This window comes from Phocoena sinus, chromosome 13, assembly GCF_008692025.1.
Source record: "Phocoena sinus isolate mPhoSin1 chromosome 13, mPhoSin1.pri, whole genome shotgun sequence".
In the NCBI taxonomy this organism is placed as follows: Eukaryota; Metazoa; Chordata; class Mammalia; order Artiodactyla; family Phocoenidae; genus Phocoena; species Phocoena sinus.
In genome coordinates, this window is record NC_045775.1 from 40,207,956 (window position 1) to 40,230,566 (window position 22,611).

The 22,611-nt window shown below is 38.4% G+C and overlaps 1 protein-coding gene across 7 annotated transcripts in view; it reads left to right on the forward strand.

Annotated features, from left to right (window-relative positions):
* GTF2A1L (general transcription factor IIA subunit 1 like) overlaps positions 1-22,611 on the forward strand; it is a 63,752-nt gene that overhangs the window by 18,568 nt on the left and 22,573 nt on the right. For all 7 annotated transcript variants that reach the window (XM_032652044.1, XM_032652043.1, XM_032652045.1 and 4 more), the window contains 3 exons: positions 9,428-9,483; positions 18,514-18,598; positions 19,643-20,232. In XM_032652044.1, coding sequence (XP_032507935.1) covers positions 9,428-9,483; positions 18,514-18,598; positions 19,643-20,232 — 731 coding nt within the window. The remainder of the gene's footprint in view (positions 1-9,427; positions 9,484-18,513; positions 18,599-19,642; positions 20,233-22,611) is intronic.

Here is a 22,611-nt window from a genome sequence, read left to right on the forward strand (position 1 = left end):
GTGTGTTTGGGGTCTCCAGCCTGCAGGTTCGTAGTTCCCATTGTTTTTGGTGTCTGCCTCCAGTGGGTAAGGTTGGTTCAGTGGGTTGTGTCGGCTTCCTGGTGGAGGGAACTGGTGCCTGTGTTCTGGTGGATGAGGCTGGATCTTGTCTTTCTTGTGGTCAGGACCACGTCTGGTGTGTGTTCTGGGGATGTTTGTGAACTCAATATGATTTTAGGCAGCCTCTATTCTAATGGGTGGGGTTGTGTTCCTGTCTTGCTAGTTGTTTGGCGTGGGATGTCTAGTACTGGAGCTTGCTGGTCGTTGAGTGGAGCTGGGTGTAAGCATTGAGACAGAGGTCTCTGGGAGAGCTCTTAACGATTGATATTATATTGATATCTTGCCGGGATATCTGTGGTGGTCCAGTGTCCTGAACTCGGCTCTCTCACTTCAGAGACTCAGGCCTGACCCCTGGCCAGAGCACCAAGACCCTGTGAGCCACATGGCTCTTTTGGGAAGTCTGAGGTCTTCTGCCAGCATTCAGTAGGTATTTTGTAGTATTTGTTCTACATGTAGATGTATTTTTCTGAGATCGAACGAGATCAGGCGTGTTCAGGATGGTATGGCGGTAGACTGTAGATGTATTTTTGATGTATTTGTGGGGAGGAAAGTGATCTCCATGTCTTAGTCCTCCACCACCTTGAAGGTCCTCCGTCTCTTTGTTTATTTTGGATAACAGTCCCTTATCAGGTACGTCTTTTGCAAATATTTTCTCCCAAACTGTGGCTTGTCTCCTCATTCTCCTCACATTGTCTTTTGCAAAGCAGTTTTTAATTTTAATGAAGTCCAGCTTATCAGTTATGTCTTTCATGGATTGTTCCTTCAGTGTTGTATTAAAAAAGTCATTGCTATACTCAAGTCATGTAGATTTTCTCATATGTTATTTTCCAGGAGTTTTATAGTTTTGCATTTTACATTTAGCTCTGTGATCCATTTTGAGTTAACTTTTGTGAAGCGTGTAAGGTCTGTATCTAGGTTCATTTTTTTTTTGCACTGGATGTTCAGTTGTTCCAGCACTATTTGTTGAAGAGACTATCTTTGCTCCATCGTATAGCTTATGCTCCTTTGTCAAAGATCAGTTGATTATATTTATGGGGATCTATTTCTGGGCTGTCTGTTCTGTTCCACTGATGTATTTGTCTATTTTTTTGCCATCTATTTGTGTACACTGTCTTGATTACTGTAGCTTTACAGTAAGTCTTGAAGTTGGATAGTGATAGTAGTTCATCATTTTCTCCTTGAATATCATATTGGCTGTTCTGGGTCTTTTGCTTATAATCATTTTTATTTATTTATTTATTTATTTTTTGTGGGACGCAGACCTCTCACCACTGTGGCCCCTCCTGCTGCGGAGCACAAGCTCCGGACGCGCAGGTCCAGCAGCCATGGCCCACAGGCCCAGCCGCCCCGTGGCATGTGGGATCCTCCCGGACCGGGGCACGAACCCGCGTCCCTTGCATCGGCAGGCGGACTCCCAACTGCTGCACCACCAGGGAAGCCCTATAATCCACTTTTGAGAGAGAAATGGGATTCTGTTAATAATAACCTTAGGATTTCCCTGGTGGTGCAGCGGTTGAGAATCTGTCTGCCAATGCATGGGACACGGGTTTGATCCTTGGTCTGAGAAGATCCCACGTGCAGTGGAGCAACTAAGCCCGTGCGCCACAACTACTGAGCCTGCACTCTAGAGCCCGCATGCCACAACTACCGAAGCCCATGTGCCTAGAGCCTGAGCTCCGCAACAAGAGAAGTCACCGCAGTGAGAAGCCCGCACACTGCAACGAAGAGTACCCCCCACTTGCCGCAACTAGAGGAAGCCCGCGCGCAACAATGAAGACCCAAGGCAGTCATAAATAAATAAATAAATAGTAATAATAATAATAACCTCAGAATAAGAGGTGTAAACTAGGACTGTCCTGAGCACACTGGGACAGGTAGTCACTTTGTCTATAATTGCCTTATTTCTAGGGCAATTCAAATCATCTTCTGCTATTTGGTCTTCATGTCACATAGTCTTTTTGATGAAGCCATCAGTCATTGTGGGAGGAAGACAGGGAAGAACCAGGAACATTGAGAGATTTGTTAGCTTTCATCTTTGAGCATTAAAACTCTTAAACTTCAGGTACAAACTATGTCCTGTTGTTCTTGAATTTGGATCTGTTAAAATTTTCAGCAGTGTTGTTGTTTCTTGAGGTGGTTTGAGTTAGAATATTCAGTTTGGTCATCAGGAGACAGTCATATACTAAAGAGTAGTCACAAAAAAGAAATTTACCAGTTTTTGCACCTCTTGAATAATGTGACTTGGATATTAAAATTTGGTATGGTTCAAAGAGGGACCAAATATTGTTAAATGATTAGCTGCCTTAATGTATCAAAGACTTTTTGGTGTGTAGGGGAAAATACACTTATAAATGTGAATGTTGTTGTGCTATACTATTTTTTTTTGCAAAACTCCTTAAATTATATTTGTCGGATTAAATTCTTCCTTTATTCTAAAGCTTATTGTTTGTGAAATTTACTATTTCTAGAATATATACTTGAAGACCAAAATTCTGACACTTTAAGTAAAAACATGTATTCAGTTAAAACTTAATTGGTTATTGACAGTATCTTGAGTATTTTAAAAAGTATGTTTCAGGCACATATAATGGTGTACATAATTAGTGAATGTATATGAATGATGAATATAACTTGTGAATTTAGTATCAAAGTTAAGTAGAAGCTACATGAAACTTTAAAATTTTGTTAGTTCAATTTTTTTGATGGCTCTAAAGAAACTCTTAAAACTCTTTTAGCTCTGTTTGATTTGTATGAGTAGAGAGAATTATCCTTTGGGATTTATTGCCGAGTATTTAACAGGGGAGAATTGTTGCTATTTTTCCTCAAGAAATTCATTTAATTGCTTCAGACAGTATGTTAACAGATTTTTGTTTCCTCTCAGGCTATGGCTTATGCTGTACCAGCCTAAGCTTTTCTCACTTCAGCTAATTAAGACTAATACCATTGTGTTCCTGCCACTCCAGTTCTAATTTAGCCTTTCCAAAAAGAATGCTGGTTAAGAAGTAAAGCTATAGATGACAGAGGATAAAAATAATTTTGTACTTCATTAACCATCAATCTTTGTAGCTTCACTTCTGTTGTCTTAATGTGAGAAGAATCGTTAGTTAAAGAAAATTTGCTCTTCTGAGCTGTTTGTGGTATATCATGGAGCCATTCTATTGTCAGAAATGGATCTTTAGGACAGTTTTTCTTAATACAGTATGTGGAAAAATACCATAAAAAACATTACATTCAGTATATACGTGCTGCATAAACATGCTAAAATGTTTTTGTTTCTATTAAAGAAAAGGCAAAATGGTCTTCTGTCAGGTTCAAGTAGGTAAAATGAACCTTGAGGTAAGGTTTAAGGTTACATTGGTCAACTGAGATCCTTCTAGTAACTATTTGTTCTTTAGACTTATTTAAAAAAAATGTTATTGGAGTATAGTTGATTTAAAATATTGTGTTAGTTTTAGCTGTACTGCAAAGTGAATCAGTTATACATATACATCTATCCACTCTTTTTTAGATTCTTTTCCCATATAGGTCATTACAGAGTGTTGAGAAGAGTTCCCTGTGCTATGCAGTAGGTCCCTATTAGTTACCTATTTTATATATAGTAGTGTGTATATATCAATCCCAATCTCTCAATTTATCCCTCCCCCTTTCCCCGCCTGGTAACCGTAAGTTTATTTTGTACATCTGTGACTCTGTTTCTGTTTTGTAAATAAGTTCATTTGTACCATTTTTTTGGATTCCACATATAAGTGATATCATATGATGTTTGTCTTTCTCTGTCTGACTTACTTCACTCAGTATGACAATCTCCAGGTTCATCCATGTTGCTGCAAATGACATTATTTTGTTCTTTTTTATGGCTGAGTAGTATTAAGACTTATTATTATTTTTTTTTTCCTGTACGTGGGCCTCTCACTGTTGTGGCCTCTCCCATTGCGGAGCACAGGTTCCGGACGCGCAGGCTCAGCGGCCATGGCTCACGGGCCCAGCCCCTCTGCGGCATGTGGGATCTTCCCGGACTGGGGCACGAACCCGTGTCCCCTGCATCAGCAGGCGGATTCTCAACCACTGCGCCACCAGGGAAGCCCTATTTTTTTTAATTTTTGAATTTTATTTTATTTATTTTGTTATATAGCAGGTTCTTATTAGTCATCAGTTTTATAAACATCAGTGTATACATGTCAATCCCAATCACCCAATTCAGCACACCACCATCCCCACCCCCCCACGGCTTTCCCCCCTTGGTGTCCATATGTTTGTTCTCTACATCTGTGTCTCAACTTCTGCCCTGCATACCAGTTCATCTGTACCATTTTTCTAGGTTACACATACATGCGTTCATATACGATATTTGTTTTTCTCTTTCTGACTTACTTCAGTCTGTATGACAGTCTCTAGATCCATCCCCGTCACTACAAATGACCCAATTTTGTTCCTTCTTAGGGCTGAGTAATATTCCATTGTTATATGTACCACATCTTCTTTATCCATGCATCTGTCGATGGGCATTTAGGTTGCTTCCATGACTTGGCTATTGTAAATAGTGCTGCAGTGAACATTGGGGTGCATGTGTCTTTTTGAATTACGGTTTTCTCTGGGTATATGCCCAGTCATGGGATTGCTGGATCATATGGTAATTCTATTTTTAGTTTTTTAAGGAACCTCCATACTGTTCTCCATAGTGGCTGTACCAATTTACATTCCCACCAACAGTGCAAGAGGGTTCCCTTTTCTCCACACCCTCTCCAGCATTTGTTATTTGTAGGTTTTCTGATGATGTCCATTCTAACTGGTGTGAGGGGATACCTCATTGTAGTTTTGATTTGCATTTCTCTAATAATTAGGGATGTTGAACAGCTTTTCATGTTCTTCTTGGCCATCTGTATGTCTTCTTTGGAGAAATGTCTATTTAGGTCTTCTGCCCATTGTTGGATTGGGTTGTTTGTTTAATATTGAGCTGCATGAGCTGTTTGTGTATTTTGGAGATTAATCCTTTGTCCGTGGATTTGTTTGCAAATATTTTCTCCCATTCTGAGGGTTGTCTTTTCATCTTGTTTATGGTTTCCTTTGCTGTGCAAAAGCTTTTAAGTTTCATTAGGTCCCATTTGTTTATTTTTGTTTTTATTTCCATTGCTCTAAGAGGTGGATCAAAAAAGATCTTGCTGTGATTTATGTCAAAGAGTGTTCTTCCTATGTTTTCCTCTAAGAGTTTTATAGTGTCCGGTCTTACATTTAGGTCTCGAATCCATTTTGAGTTTATTTTTGTGTATGGTGTTAGGGAGTGTTCTAATTTCATTCTTTTACATGTAGCCTTCCAGTTTTCCCAGCACCACTTATTGAAGAGACTGTCTTTTCTCCATTGTATATCCTTGTCTCCTTTGTCATAGATTAGTTGACCATAGGTGCGTGGGTTTATCTCTGGGCTTTCTATCTTGTTCCATTGATCTTTGTTTCTGTTTTTATGCCAGTACCATATTGTCTGGATTACTGTAGCTTTGTAGTATAGTGTGAAGTCAGGGAGTCTGATTCCTCCAGCTCCGTTTTTTTCCCCTCAAGACTGCTTTTGCTATTCGGGGTCTTTTGTGTCTCCATACAAATTTTAAGATTATTTGTTCTAATTCTGTAAAAAATGCCATTGCTAATTTGATAGAGATTGCATTGAATCTGTATATTGCTTTGGGTAGTGTAGTCATTTTCACAATATTGACTTTTCCAATCCAAGAACATGGTATATCTCTCCATCTGTTGGTATCATCTTTACTTTCTTTCATCAGTGTCTTATAGTTTTCTGCATACAGGTCTTTTGTGTCCCTAGGAGGGTTTATTGCTAGGTATTTTATTCTTTTTGTTGCAGTGGTAAATGGGAGTGTTCCCTTAATTTCTCTTTCAGATTTTTCATCATTAGTGTATAGGAATGCAAGGGATTTCTGTGCATTAATTTTGTGTCCTGCTACTTTATCAAATTCATTGATTAGCTCTAGTAGTTTTCTGGTGGCCTTTTTAGGATTCTTTATGTATAGTATCATGTCATCTGCAAACAGTGACAGTTTTACTTCTTCTCTTCAAATTTGTATTCCTTTTATTTCTTTTTCTTCTCTGATTGCCATGACTAGGACTTCCAAAACTATGTTGAATAATAGTGGTGAGAGTGGACATCCTTGTGTTGTTCCTGATCTTAGAGGAAATGCTTTCAGTTTTTCACCATTGAGAATGAGGTTTGCTGTGGGTTTGTCATATATGGCCTTTATTATGTTGAGGTAAGTTCCCTCTATGCCTACTTTCTGGATGGTTTTTATCATAAATGGGTGTTGAATTTTGTTAGAAGCATTTTCTGCATCTATTGAGATGATCATATGGTTTTTCTTCTTCAATTTGTTAATATCACATTGATTGATTAGCATATATTGAAGAATCCTTGCATCCCTGGGTAAATCCCACTTGATCATGGTGTATGATCCTTTTTATGTGTTGTTGGAGTCTGTTGGCTAGTTTTTTGTTGAGTATTTTTGCATGTATATTCATCAGTGATATTGGTCTGTAATTTTCTTTTTTTGTAGTGTCCTTGTCTGGTTTTGGTATCAGAGTGATGGTGGCATTACAGAATGAGTTTGGGAGTGTTCCTTCCTCTGCGATTTTTTGGAAGAGTTTGAGAAGGATGGGTGTTAGCTCTTCTCTAAATGTTTCATAGAATTCATGTCCTTTTGTTCTCTTGTGTTTCCCACTTAGAGAAGTTCCTTTAGCATTTGTTGTAGAGCTGGTTTGGTGGTGCTGAATTTTCTTAGCTTTTGCTTGTCTGTACAACTTTTGATATCTCCGTCAAATCTGAATGAGATCCTTGCTGGGTAGAGTAATCTTGGTTGTAGGTTCTCCCTTTCATCACTTTAAGTATATCATGCCACTCCCTTCTGGATTGTAGAGTTTGTACTAAGAAATCAGCTGTTAACCTTATGGGAGTGCCCTTGTATGTTATTTGTTGTTTTTCCCTTGCTGCTTTCAATAATTTTTCTTTGTCTTTAATTTTTGTCAATTTGATTACTATGTGTCTCGGCATGTTTCTCCTTGGGTTTATCCTGTATGAGACCCGCTGCGCTTCCTGGACTTGGGTGGCTATTTCCTTTCCCACGTTAGGGAAGTTTTTGACTGTAATCACTTCAGATATATTCTCAGGTCCTTTCTCTCTCTCTTCTCCTTCTGGGACCCCTATAATGCGAATGTTGTTGCGTTTAATGTTGCCTCTTAGGCTGTCTTCATTTCTTTTCATTCTTTTTTCTTTATTCTGTTCCAAGGCAGTGAATTCCACCGTTCTGTCTTCCAGGTCACTTATCTGTTCTTCTGCCCCAGATATTCTGCGGTTGATTCCTTCTTGTGTAGCTTTCATTTTAGTTACTGTATTGTTCATCTCTGTGTGTTTGTTCTTTAATTCTTCTAGGTCTTTGTTAAACATTTCTTGCATCTTCTCAATCTTTGCCTCCATTCTTTTTCTGAGGTCCTAGATCATCTTCACTATCGTTATTCTGAATTCTTTTTCTGGATGGTTGCCTGTCTCCACTTCATTTAGTTGTTTTTCTGGGGTTTTATCTTGTTCCTTCATCTGGTACATAGCCCTTTCCCTTTTCATCTTGTCTGTCTTTTTTTTTTTTTGCGCTACGCGGGCCTCTCACTGTTGTGGCTCCTCCCATTGTGGAGCACAGGCTCCAGACGCGCAGGCTCAGTGGCCATGGCTCATGGGCCCAGCCGCTCCATGGCACGTGGGATCTTCCCGGACCGGGATACGAACCTGTTTCCCCTGCATCGGCAGGCAGACTCTCAACCACTGTGCCACCAGGGAAGCCCTGTCTGTCTTTCTTTGAATGTGGTTTTTGTTCCATAGGCTGCAGGGTTGTAGTTCTTCTTGCTTCTGCTGTCTGCCCTCTGATGGATGAGGCTATCTAAGAGGCTTGTGTAAGTTTCTTGATGGGAGGGACTAGTTGTGGGGTAGAGCTGACTGTTTCTCTGGTGGGCAAAGCTCAGTAAAAGTTTAATCTTCTTGACTGTTGATGAGTGGGGCTGGGTTCCCTCCCTGTTGGTTGTTTGGCTTGAGGCAACCCAACAGTGGAGCCTACCTGGGCTCTTTGGTGGGGCTAATGACAGACTCTTGGAGAGCCCTCACCAAGGAGTACTTCCCAGAACGTCTGCTACCAGTGTCCTTGTCCCCACGGTGAGCCACAGCCACCCCCCTCCTCTGCAGCAGACCCTCCAACATTAGCAGGTAGGTCTGGTTCAGTCTTCCCTGGGGTCACTGCTCCTTCCTCTGGGTCCTGATGTGCACCCTACTTGGTGTGTGCCCTGCAAGAGTGGGGTCTCTGTTTCCCCCAGTCCTGTCGAAGTCCTGCAATCAATTCCCACTAGGCTTCAAAGTCTGATTCTCTAGGAATTCCACCTCTCATTGCCAGACCCCCAGGTTGGGAAGCCTGACGTGGGGCTCAGAACCTTCACTCCAGTGGGTGGACTTCTGTGCTATAGGTGTTCTGCAGTCTGTGAGTCACCCACCCAGCAGTTATGGGATTTGATTTTATTGTGATTGCGCCCCTCCTACCATCTCATGGTGGCTTCTTCTTTGTCTGTGGATATGGGGTGTCTTTTTTGGTGAGTTCCAGTCTCTTCTTGTCTATGATTGTCCAGCAGCTAGTTGTGATTCTGGTGTTCTCGCTAGAGGGAGTGAGGGCACATCCTTCTACTCCACCATCTTGGTTTCTCTCACGTCAGTCTTTTAGATGTATGATAAATGAAGGGATAGTTAGCATAGAAAATTGGTGATAATAAAGGAAAGATATATGAAATTGTAGGTTTATTGCAGGTTGAATTGATGAATTGAAATTTTTTTTGAACTTATACGATTTGGAATGGTTTATGTTGGGTTACATTTTTTTGCTCAAAGAATAGTTGGTTGGAAACATGCCACTTTAACAAATACTACTTTTTCTCCCGTCTAAAAAGTTGTAATGGAGGTTTAGTGGTACACTGGCTTCCTAAAGACAACCTTTTAGGTATTTTGTTATGGATTTCTATATTACAGTATACTTGATTACAATGAGATTTCATTTTGGAAATCTATACTATAATCTATAACCTCTACTTAAAGACTTACAACTAACCTATACTTTACCTAAAATTGTTGGGAAAAGATGTAATTAAATACTTTTACCTCACGTGGACTCAGAAAGTTTAGAATGCATCATGCTTGAATATGTTAGTGATGGAAAACATTTTTTAAAAATAAGGTATGCTTAGCAATTTTAGTCAGTTGGTAAACTCTAACGAATGTGTAATTTTTGTTTTGTTTCCTATACAGCATCGTTACTTATTCCTGCTGGTAAAACTCTTCCCACTTTTACCACAGCAGAACTGGTATGTATCTTATTTAAGAGATATATATATATTTTTTTCTTTTAATTTTTCTTTTCAGCTTTAAAACAGTTTGTCATTGTACAATGCAAAGCCTGAATAAGGACAAAATATAATCAGAGAGTATATAGTATTAAATAGCATTTTCAGTATGGTATGGCATTAATTGTGTTACGTCATTTCTGTCCCTACCAACTTTGTGATATTATGTGCATTTAAAAATCTATTCTTTTCTTTTTTTTGAATTTTATTTTATTTATTTTTTTTATACAGCACGTTCTTATTAGTCATCCATTTTATGCACATCAGTGTATACATGTCAATCCCAATCTCCCAATTCATCACACCCCCACACCCCCCACCGCTTTCCCCCTTGGTGTCCATACATTTGTTCTCTACATCTGTGTGTCAGTTTCTGCCCTGAAGACCAGTTCATCTGTACCATTTTTCTAGGTTACACATATATGCGTTAATATACGATATTTTTTTTTCTCTTTCTGACTTACTTCACTCTGTCTCACAGTCTCTAGATTCATCCACGTCTCTATAAATGACCCAATTTCGTTCCTTTTTATGGCTGAGTAATATTCCAGTGTATATATGTACCACATCTTCTTTATCCACTCGTCTGTCGATGGGCATTTAGGTTGCTTCCATGACCTGGCTATTGTAAATAGTGCTGCAGTGAACATTGGGGTGCATGTGTCTTTTTGAATTATGGTTTTCTCTGGGCATATGCCCAGTAGTGGGTTTGCTGGGTCATATGGTAATACTATTTTTAGTTTTTTAAGGAACCTCCATACTGTTCTCCATAGTGGCTGTATCAGTTTACATTCCCACCAACAGTGCAAGAGGGTTCCCTTTTCTCCACACCCTCTCCAGCATTTGTTGTTGGTAGGTTTTCTTTCTTTTTTTTTTTTTGCAGTACGTGGGTCTCTCACTGCTGTGGCCTCTCCCATTGTGGAGCACAGGCTCCGGACGTGCATACTCAGTGGCCATGGCTCATGGACCCAGCCGCTCCGTGGCACGTGGGATTCTCCCGGACCGGGGCATGAACCCGCATCCCCTGCATTGGCAGGCGGACTCTCAACCACCGCGCCACCAGGGAAGCCCGTTTGTAGGTTTTCTGATGATGCCAGTTCTAACTGGTGTGAGGTGTAGTTTTGATTTGCATTTCTCTAATAATTAATGACGTTAAGCGGCTTTTCATGTGCTTCGTGGGCATCTGTATGTCCTCTTTGGAGAAATGTCTATTTAGGACTTCTGCCCATTTTTTGATTGGGTTGTTTGTTTTTTTAATATTGAGCTGCATGAGCCGTTTATATATTTTGGAGATTAATCCTTTGTCCATTGATTCATTTGCAAATATTTTTTCCCATTCTGAGGGTTGTCTTTCTGTCTTGTTTGTAGTTTGCTTTGCAAAAGCTTTGATGTTTCACTAGGTTCCATTTGTTTGTTTTTATTTCCATTACTCTAGGAGGTGGATCATAAAGGATCTTGCTTTAATTTTTGTTAAAGAGTGTTCTTCCTATGTTCTACTCTAAGAGTTTTATACTGTCTGGTCTTACATTTTAGGTCTCGAATCCATTTTGAGTTTATTTTTGTGTATGGTGTTAGGGAGTGTTCTAATTTCATTCTTTTACAGGTAGCTGTCCAGTTTTCCCAGCACCACTTATTGAAGAGACTGTCTTTTCTCCATTGTATATCCTTGCCTCCTTTGTCATAGATTAGTTGACCATAGGTGTGTGGGTTTATCTCTGGGCTTTCTATCTTGTTCCATTGATCTTTGTTTCTGTTTTTATGCCAGTACCATATTGTCTGGATTACTGTAGCTTTGTAGTATAGTGTGAAGTCAGGGAGTCTGATTCCTCCAGCTCCGTTTTTTTCCCTCAATACTGCTTTGGCTATTTGGGGTCTTTCATGTGTCCATACAAATATTAAGATTTTTTATTCTAGTTCTGTAAAAAATGCCGTTGGTAATTTGACAAGGATTTCATTGATCTGTAGATTGTTTTGGGTAGTATAGTCATTTTCACAATGTTGATTCTTCCAATCCAAGAACATGGTATATCTCTCCATCTGCTTCATCTTAAATTTCTTTCATAACTGTCTTAAAGTATTCTGCATACAGGTCTTTTGTCTCCTTAGGTAGGTTTATTCCTAGGTATTTTATTCTTTTTGTTGCAGTGGTAAATTGGAGTGTTTCATTATTTCTCTTTCAGATTTTTCATCATTAGTGTCTAGGAATGCAAGAGATTTCTGTGCATTAATTTTGTATCCTGCTACTTTACCAAATTCATTGATTAACTCTAGTAGTTTTCTGGTAGCATCCTTAGGATTCTTTATGTTTACTATCATGTCATCTGCAAACAGTGACAGCTTTACTTCTTCTTTTCTGATTTGGATTCCTTTTATTTCTTTTTCTTCCCTGATTGCTGTGGCTAAAACTTCTAAAACTATGTTGAATAATAATGGTGAGAGTGGACAACCTTGTCTTGTTCCTGATCTTAAAGGAAATGGTTTCATTTTTTCACCATTGAGAACAATGTTGGCTGTGGGTTTGTCATATATGGCCTTTATTATGTTCAGGTAAGTTCCCTCTCTGCCTACTTTCTGGAGGGTTTTTATCATAAATGGGTGTTGAATTTTGTCAAAAGCCTTTTCTGCATCTATTGAGATGATCATATGGTTTTTATTCTTTGTTAATATGGTGTATTGCATTGATTGATTTGCATATATTGAAGAATCCTTGCATCCCTGGTATAAATCCCACTTGATCATTGTGTATGATCCTTTTAATATGTTGTTGTATTCTGTGCTAGTATTTTGTTGAGGATTTTTGCATCTATATTCATCAGTGATATTGGTCTATAGTTTTCTTTTATTGTAGTATCTTTGTCTGGTTTTGGTATCAGGGTGATGGCAGCCTCATAGAATGAGTTTGGGAGTGTTCCTTCCTCTGCAGTTTTTTGGGAGAGTTTGAGAAGAATGGATGTTAGCTCTTCTCTGAATGTTTGATAGAATTCATCTGTGAAGCCATCTGGTTCTGGACTTTTGTTTGTTGGAAGATTTTTAATCACAGTTTCATTACTTGTAATTGGTCTGTTCATGTTTTCTATTTCTACCTGGTTCAGTCTTGGAAGGTTATACCTTTCTAAGAATTTGTCCATTTTTTCCAGGTTGTTCATTTTATTGACATAGAGTTGCTTGTCGTCTCATAGGATGCTTTGTATTTCTGTGGTGTCTGTTGTATCTTCTCCTTGTTCATTTCTAATTTTAGTGATATGAGTCCTCTCCCTCTTTTTCCTTTTTTTTTTTTTTAGCAGTATGCGGGCCTCTCACTGTTGTGGCCTCTCCCATGGCGGAGCACAGGCTCCGGACGCGCAGGCTCAGCAGCCATGGCTCACGGGCCCAGCCGCCCCGTGGCATGTGGGATCTTCCCAGACCGAGGCACGAACCCGTGTCCCCTGCATTGGCAGGCGGACTCTCAACTGCTGCGCCACCAGGGAAACCCTCCCTCTTTTTCCTGATGAGTCTGGCCAGTGGTTTATCAATTTTGTTTATCTTCTCAAAGAACCAGCTTTTAGTTTTATTGATCTTTGCTATTGTTTTCTTTGTTTCTATTTCATTTATTTCTGCTCTGATCTTGATGATTTCTTTCCTTCTGCTAACTTTGGGTTTTGTTTGTTCTTCTCTCTCTAGTTCCTTTAGTTGTAAGGTTAGATTGTTTATTTGAGAGTTTTCTTTTTTTTGAGGTAGGCTTGTATAGCATAAACTTCCCTCTTAGAACTGCTTTTTCTGCATCCCATAGGTTTTGGATCGTCGTGTTTTCATTATCATTTGTATCTAGTTATTTTTTGATTTCCTCTTTGATTTCTTCAGTGATCTCTTGTTTATTTAGTAATGTATTGTTTAGCCTCCATGTGTTTGTGTTTTTATGTTTTTTTTCCCTGTAATTGATTTCTCATCTCATAGCGTTGTGGTCAGAAAAGATGCTTGATATGATTTCAGTTTTCTTAAATTTACTGAGGCTTGATTTGTGACCCAAGATGTGATCTGTCCTGGAGAATGTTCCGTCTGCACTTGAGAGGAAAGTGTAATCTGTCATTTTTGGATGGAATGTCCTATAAATATCAATTAAATCTATCAGGTCTATTGTGTCATTTAAAGCTTGTGTTTCCATATTAATTTTCTGTTTGGATGATCTGTCCATTGTTGTAAGTGAGGTGTTAAAGTCCCCACTATTATTGTGTTACTGTCGATTTCCTCTTTTAGAGCTGTTAGCAGTGGCCTTATGTATTGAGGTGCTCCTATGTTGGGTGCATATTGTAAGGCCAACTGGCCGGAGGCAGGGGAACACAATCAGATTCACAGGTTGCATCAGAACGAAATTCTCCGGACCACCCAGTTCCAGAAACTGCCCTGGAGACATTCCGGACCACCCAGTTCCAGGAACTGACCTGGGGACTTTGAACCCAGCCCAGCCTTCCTGCCTTTTGAGGGGCGGGACTAACGGTCCCCCAGGATACCCAAAAAGACCACCAAATACGGAATACCCTGTGCCCTCCCAGATTCACCACACCCCTTTCCCTTCTTCCCCTATAAAATCTTGCTCAACCCTCGCCCGGGTGCGACTTCTCTGGCCCCTTTCTCTCGGACCAGTGAACCTCACCCGGAAGCGCTCCCTAATAAAGCTCACTTGAAGCTTTCCTCTGTTTTGTGGTGCCGTTTGTTAAGATCTGACCTTACACATATATGTTTATAATTGTTATATCTTCTCCTTGGATTGATCCCTTGATCATTATGTAGTGTCCTTCCTTGTGTCTTATAACATTCTTTATTTTAAAGTCTATTTTATCTGCTGTGAGTGTAGCTACTCCAGCTTTCTTTTTATTTCCATTTGCGTGGAATATTTTTCCATCCCCTCACTTTCAGTCTGTTATGTGTCCCTAAGGTCTGAAGTGGGTCTCTTGTAGACAGCGTATATATGTGTCTCATTTTTGTATCCATTCAGCAAGGCTGTGTCTTTTGGGTGGAGCATTTAATCCATTCATGTTTAATTACCGATATGTATGTTCCTATTACTATTTTCTTAATTGTTTTGGGTTTGTTTTTGTAGGTCCTTTTCTTCTCTTGTGTTTCCCACTTAGAGAAGTTCCTTTAGCATTTGTTTTAGAGCTCGTTTGGTGGTGCTGAATTCTCTTAGCTTTTGCTTGTCTGTAAAGCTTTTGATTTCTCCGTCAAATCTGAATGAGATCCTTGCCAGGTAGAGTAATCTTGGTTGTAAGTTTTCCCTTTCATCACTTTAAGTATATCATGCCACTCCCTTCTGGGTTGTAGAGTTTGTACTGAGAAATCAGATGTTAACCTTGTGGGAGTTCCCTTGTATGTTGTTTGTTGTTTTTCCCTTGCTGCTTTCAGTAATTTTTCTTTGTCTTTAATTTTTGCCAATTTGATTACTGTGTGTCTCGGTGTGTTTCTCCTTGCGTTTCTCCTGTATGGGACTCTGCACTTACTGGACTTGGGTGGCTATTTCCTTTCCCATGTTAGGGAAGTTTTCGACTGTAGTCTCTTCAGATATTTTCTCGGGTCCTTTCTCTCTCTCTGTTCTCCTTCTTGGACCCCTGTTATGCGAATGTTGTTGCGTTTAATGTTGTCTCTTAGGCTCTCTTCATTTCTTTTCATTCTTTTTTCTTTATTCTGTTCTGAGGCAGTGAATTCCACCATTCTGTCTTCCAGGTCACTTACCCGTTCTTCTGCCTCAGTTTTTCTGCTATTGATTCCTTTTAGTGTATTTTTCATTTCAGTTATTGTGTTGTTCATCTCTGTTTGTTTACTCTTTAATTCTTCTAGATCTTTGTTAAACATTTCTTGCATCTTTTCGATCTTTGCCTCCATTCTTTTTCTGAGGTCCTGGATCATCTTCACTATCATTATTCTGAATTCTTTTTCTGGAAGGTTGCCTGTCTCCACTTCATTTAGTTGTTTTTCTGGGGTTTTATCTTGTTCCTTCATCTGGTACCTATCCCTCTGCCTTTTTATCTTGTCTGTCTTTCTGTGAATGTGGTTATTGTTCCATAGGCTGCAGGATTATAGTTCTTCTTGATTCTGCTGTCTGCCCTCTGGTGGATGAGGCTATCTAAGAGGCTTGTGCAAGCTTCCTGAAGGGAGGGACTGGTGGTGGGTAGAGCTGGGTGTTGCTCTGGTGTGCAGAGCTCAGTAAAACTTTAATCCACTTCTCTGCTGATGGGTGGGGTTGTGTTCCCTCCCTCTTGGTTGTTTGGCCTGAGGCAACCCAACTTTGGAGACTTCCTGGGCTCTTTGGTGGGGAGAATGGCGGACTCTGGGAGGGCTCACGCCAAGGAGTACTTCCCAGAACGTCTGCTACCAGTGTCCTTGTCCCCATGGTGAGCCACAGCCACCACCTGTCTCTGCAGGAGACCCTCCAACACTGACAGGTAGGTCTGGTTCAGTCTCATATGGGGTCACTGCTCCTTCCCCTGGGTCCCAACACGCACACTGCTTTGTGTTTGCCCTCCAAGTGTGGAGTCTCTGTTTCCCCCAGTCCTGTCAAAGTCCTGCAATCAATTCCTGCTAGCCTTCCAAGTGTGATTCTCCCATTGCCGGACCCCCAGATTGGGAAGCCTGATGTGGGGCTCAGAACCGTCACTCCAGTGGGTGGACTTCTGTGGTCTAAGTGTTCTCCAGTTTGTGAATCACCCAGCAAGCAGTTATGGGATTTGATTTTACTGTGATTGCGCCCCTCCTGCCGTCTCATTGTGGCTTCTCCTTTGTCTTTGGGTGTGCGGTATCTTTTTTGGTGAGTTCCAGTGTCTTCCTGTCGGTGATTGTTCAGCAGTTAGTTGTGTTTCTGGTGTTGTTGCAAGGGGGACTGAGAGCACGTCCTTCTATTCCGCCATCTTGAACCAATATCTAAGATATATTTTAACAGAGATGCCCCAGTTTTAGTGAATGGTGACAGAAGACTGGGCAGAGATGTAATTTGTGATCCTCCTGTTGAATGAGAAAAGATGTGGTAAGGGATGAGGAGATAGAAATAGCTCCTATAACATAGGTGTTGCAAAAATTCAGGAGTTCCAGAATTAATATTTTCTTACCAACTTTTCCTGTCTTCCAGAATAGTTTTTAGCATCTGGCAAGACTGTACCTACAAGGTTAGGAAATTTCTTAACTTACATTGTATGGAGTTTTAATACACTGTATAATGTTACATACTTGGTGGATCCTAAATAGATGATTTTGATACGAATGTTTTTCTGATTTTTTTTTCCCCTAGGGTTGAGGCACATCATAATTCTTCCTTTTATTTAAGTGGAATATTTTGGTTATTTTTTTACCATTGTATACTAGAGGTTAGATTTCCTCCCCCCAGCCCGGGATTTGGGGGCAGAAGATAAAATTAAAACTTATATATAGAAAATTGAGTACTTTTCAGGTGGGGCAAAATAGAACTTTTTCTCTGTTACCTTTCTTTGAAGGTAAAATGTGATATATAAGTTTTTCATTTTCTTTCAGCCCATGAGCTTCCTTTCTAGGGTACAGGATTTTAGTAGGCCATTTATTTCTATTTCTTCGTTAAGAACAAACAAAAAGCATAGCCCTTTCTAGGATTTTTGGGAAGAATGGTGCTGGTTTTGATATGAAACCAGTGAAGAAATATCTCTGCCTTTGAAATTCTTGGAAATACCTTTTCTCCTCATTAAAGAAATAATATACTTCTAAAGAGTAAAACCAAACAAATTTATAAAGTAAAAAGTGATAGAGCCCTGTAGTATTATAACCCAAAGATAACTGTTTTAACTGTATGTTGTATATCCATTTAGACTTCTTTCATTAAAGAAAGTTAACCTTAATTTTCAGGGTAAAAGCAGGATCATTCTCTGTACCGTTTCCGTAATTTTTTTTTTAAACTTAGTAATATAGATGGACTGTTTTCAGTGCCAGTTAAATACTGATTAGCCTTAGTGGATGTATCAAGTTTAATTAACCAGTCTTTTGTTTATGGACATTTAAATTCTTGCTAGTGTTTTTCTAATATAGCATTCCAGTGATTACACTTGTAGATATGTCTTGGTGTATTTGTGTGATAATCAGGTAATCAGGATAAATTCCTAGAAGTAGAATTTCTGGGTCAAAGATTATACATGTTTTCAGTTTTGGTATATGTTACAAAATTGGCCTCTGAAAGGATTGTACCATATACACTCATAAGCAGTGGTCTGAGAGAACTGATTTTTATCACATCCTTACCAACATTGGCTATTATTAATCAGTCTTTTAAATTTTTGCAGGTCTAGTAGGCAAAAACTTTTTTTGTCTTTTCATTTAGTATTAAAAATGTAAAACCCTACGGTTTAATTATTCCAAAATAAAAATTATACACTGTTGTGTTATCTGTTTTAAAATAACATTAGTGATCAACTTACAGACTAGAGGACTCCTATAAACAGCTGTGGTTCTTATATTTGATATCTGGGTATCAGTGGCCCACGCAAAGCTGTGTTGTGGGCAAGTTTTATGAGTCAGTGTTCATGTTATTTATGAAGCCTTACTGACTTCATTGCTAATAGCCATAGAACAGAATTCCTTTTATTTTATTTTATTTATTTTTTATTTTTTTGCGGTACACGGGCCTCTCACCGCCGCAGCCTCTCCCGTTGCGGAGCACAGGCTCTGGACGCACAGGCTCAGCGGCCATGGCTCACGGCCCCAGCCGCTCCGCAACATGTGGGATCCTCCCGGACCGGGGCATGAACCCATGTCCCCTGCATCGGCAGGCAGACTCTCAACCACTGCGCCACCAGGGAAGCCCAGAATTCCTTTTATTTTTAATGAGATGATCTAAATCAAATATTAAAAAGTTGTTTTATTCAGAGAACTCAGCCCTAATGTTAAGTGCTACTATTGTCCTGTTGACCTTAATCAGATTTTTTTTATCCTCCGTAAGATCAGGAAAAAAAGCTTCAAGTAAAACCTTTTTCTAACTTTCTAATATGAAATTTTCATATCTAGGGCACCTCAAACTCCAGTGCAAACTTTACTTTTCCTGGTTATCCTGTTCATGTACCAGCAGGTGTGACATTACAGATGGCATCTGGTAAGAGTATAGTTTAAAAATATTTTGTTTTTAGCTTTGGTACTAACTTCTGGGTCTTAACTTTCATGATTTTAAATAAACTGTATACCACAAGTTATTGAAGTTATAGGAACTTTTAATAAAACTTATTTAAAAATAATAAATGGTAGTTTTTATTGTTATGGAAGCAGTCTACCACGAAATACACTAAGCCTGTCTACTAAGGCAGGTACTAAGCTTGTCCTATATTTCACTTCCAGTTCTCATCCCAACATTGTGTAAGATGCTTTATATAGGTTTTCTCTAATTCAAGTCAGTTACCTGAATTTTGACACACATGTGTCCTGGCTAGCTTTAATCAAGAAAAGCTAAAGATTAGATTTATCAACCTTTGCCTCCTTTCTTATTGGAGATTGTATAAGAATATTTGAAAAATTTGGAGATTAACCTCTGCTTTTCAAAGAACTGTTTCTTGATTTGAAAGAGAATCATATCTATTTTTTGGGTTGTTACAGAGTTTAAGCAAGCACCTGACTCAATGCTCAAAAAATAAATTTCTTCTTTCTTCTGATTAGTATTATTTTAAAGGAAAGAGGGGGGAAATTTGATAACTTTGGAAATTATTAAACCCTTTTTGGATATCCTTGTCTTATAGTTGTTATATGGTATCTTACATCTTAACTATAGGAAATACATTCTCCATGGTTAGGTTTCTTAAAATCCCAATTTGGGTCGTTAAGACTGTAATTTATTAAACAATGGGAGAGGTTCATGGAATAAATATTGGTAGCCTGTATGTGTCTCAAAATGTGCCATATAAGCAATAGTGGGAAATGGCTAGAGTTAAAGCAAGATATATTTAATTTTAAAAAATAAGAGTAATATATATTTATTATAGAAAACACAAAAAATCTGAAAAATAAAAGGAAAACTCCTAGAGGTAACCACTATTAACATATTGACATATTTCCTCCTAGCCTCCTGTGCATGAGATTTTTTTTTTTAGGAAATTTAAAGGAAATTAGGATTCTGTTATACTTACAGTTTTGTTTTCTTCTTTTTAAGGTTACCTTTATAAAGTTAATGTACCAATTATGGTGACACAGACTTCTGGAAGAGCAAGTATTCTTCAGCATCCATTTCAGCAAGTATTTCAGCAGCTTGGGCAGCCTTCAATAATACAGACCAGTATTCCACAATTAAACCCATGGTGTCTTCAAGCAACTACTGAAAAATCACAGAGAATGGAAACTGTGCTCCAACAACCTGTAGTTCTTCGTTCTGGGACAGTGGATAGGAAACGTTTAGAAAATGCTACTGGTGATACTCTTTTACATCCTGGAAATCAGCATAAAATCATGTCTGAAGCTTTACTGAGTCAGACGGAAAACTCTCAGTATATCAGCCTTTCAGGTGTTGTATTTCCTCCACAGCTCTCTCAGATGGATTCTAATGTGGAGCCAGTGCTCAGTGTTTCAGCTAGCATGACTCAAAATCTGCATGGTGGGCCCCTGTCCACAGGCCCTCAGGGGGCTCAGCACCAGCACACGCCTGATGTTCAGCTTCGTGTTCTTAAAAATAGGATGTGTGGATGTGATTCTGTAAAGCAGCCAAGAAATACAGAGGAGCCCAGCAGCCTACCTCTCTCAAAGAAGGTAGTTCTATGTTCAATTTAATGGAATTAGGAGATAAACAGTAGCCAGTGATTAGATGTCGAGTGTTTTTTTTTAAACTGTAAGGTTACTCAAAAGCATGTTTTGTTTTTCCCTTTAGAAGATTCTTCCTTTATTATTTTTAGTATAACTAAATGCTCAGTATTTCTAAACTTTTAGTTTCAATTAATGAATTAGAATATTTCTTTAAAGAAAATGCATTTGTTTTAAGGTAATCCATTTACCTCTCCCTTACATTGTGTCTGCAGATAAAATTTAAGATTCAGAAATGCATTCTAGTAATTAAATGAGTGTTTTGAGGTAATTCATTGTCATACTTAATATACAAAAGAGGTTCAAAGTATTTTTTTTCTTGCTCTACCTAATTTTCTTAAACTCCCATATGAAAGTTTTCTCTACATGAGGAATTATCTTGCTAGTAAATACTTTGTTTCTCCGTTTGCTAAAATACTAGTTAACTTAATTTCTTTTGGAATTCAAACCACTAAAAAATAGCTCCTAATTAGCCTTCCATATTAAAAATAGGTTTACATTATTAATTTCCAAGGAATTCATAGTGATGGCAGAAAGATTCATGGAGAATTTCACATGGTAAAATTTAAAAATCTTGCATTATCTTTTTACAAATGTAAAATTATGTCTTACAGCTAACTCCATTTATACAATTTAGTGACATATGACAAATAAAGGTTTGTGTCTCTAGCTAATGGTTTAGTGGTCCTTTAGAACCGCTGTACAAATCTGTAGCAATGTAGTAGTTAAGTGTCACCTTAACATTTTTCTAGATAGAAGGGGAAGGTACAGGGTACAGTGAAGGATAATGAACAAAGAATATGTCTATCAGAAACCATTTGACTTGTTTTAGAATATTTCAGATGTTTGATGAAGCCTGTTCAAAATCTTTTAGCAAGTCTGTTTTTGGTTTAGTTTGGTATAATGTATTAAGTTTAAAATGTTTATTGAGTGTTCATTATATTTTTCACATAATATATAAAATCAAGAAATGGAGGATAAACTCATAATTATGAAACATTTGGTTTTGAGGGAAAATAACTGTAAAATAAGCGTTTGTTTTTATCACTTGGAATATAACTTTTAGAGGCATTTTTCTCCTGCACTCTGTATGAACTTCGAAGATTTCTGGTGTGATGATTCAAGGACTTATTCTACTTACGTATTAGATGTCACATTGTACTTTGTTCTGATATGGGGAAGTAGATTAGTTAAGGGAGATTAAGGATTGTTTAGGGGCTAGTGGTTAAGAGTTTAAGCTTTAAAGCCACAATAGGTTCAAATTCTAGATTTACCACTTACAAGCAAGCTAGGTAATGTTGCTCTCTGAAATTCAGTCATAAGTCTGTAAACTGGGCATAAAACCAAGCTCATAATGTTTAGAATTATCAGAGATGTATATAGAGATTTTAATAGCTCTGTCACCATAATAAGCTTTAGATTAGTGCTATTATGCTTTATGGGCATGTGATATATTAGATAACTTTTCATATAACTTGTTGCTTGGTTTTAAAATCTATGTTTAAAACACAAACATCCAAACAGTCAAAAGAATTTAATTTATAACATTTTAAAAAACTTACTGTAGGTTAACTTAAAATAGTAATCTGGTAAAGTTTATGCTGATTTAATTTTCAGAAAATTTTATAAATAGCTCTCTATAAGTAGCTTTTCAGAAATTCTTATTGCTTAAAGCAAGTTACAATTAGCCCTACTTATTTACTTTTCCTGTATAGACTGCCAGAGATCTTAAGTTTTTATGCAGGTTTAGCATTATTACTGTTTCATAAAATATATTCCTGACAATTTTTGACGTGTTCCTGTTTTAAAGTGCATATTACTATGTTAAGTTTTTCCTCAGTGTAGGAATTTTGTTTGCTAATCTTATAATGCTATAGAAAATTAGAAACTCAGGTCTTCATTGGAACTGCAAAAAGTAGGAGCAGAAGGAGAGAAATGGGTATGGTGGTGTACCTTCTCCAGCTCCTTTTTATTTCTTGCTGGCTCTCCCCGCCATCTTCATTGCCCTCTCTCCCAAATATTATCATTTCTGCTACCTTCTCTTTTAATTATTTACCTTTCTGACTGCTTCCTCTTATCTCCTTTGTGAGCTCCTCTTTATCTGACCTTGCTGTTTCCTAAGGTTCTATCCTCAGCCCATTTCTCTTCTTACTTTATGGTTTCCCTGGGCAATCTCATGCATTATCGTGGTTTTTAACTATGACCTGCTTGTTGATGACTGCATTTTCAGCCCAGTTATTTCCTTGAGCTTCATTCTCATGTCTGTTTCCTTTCTAGACAGCTCTCCCTGAATGTTATAATAAGTTGTTGTTTCCTCATCAGAGATAC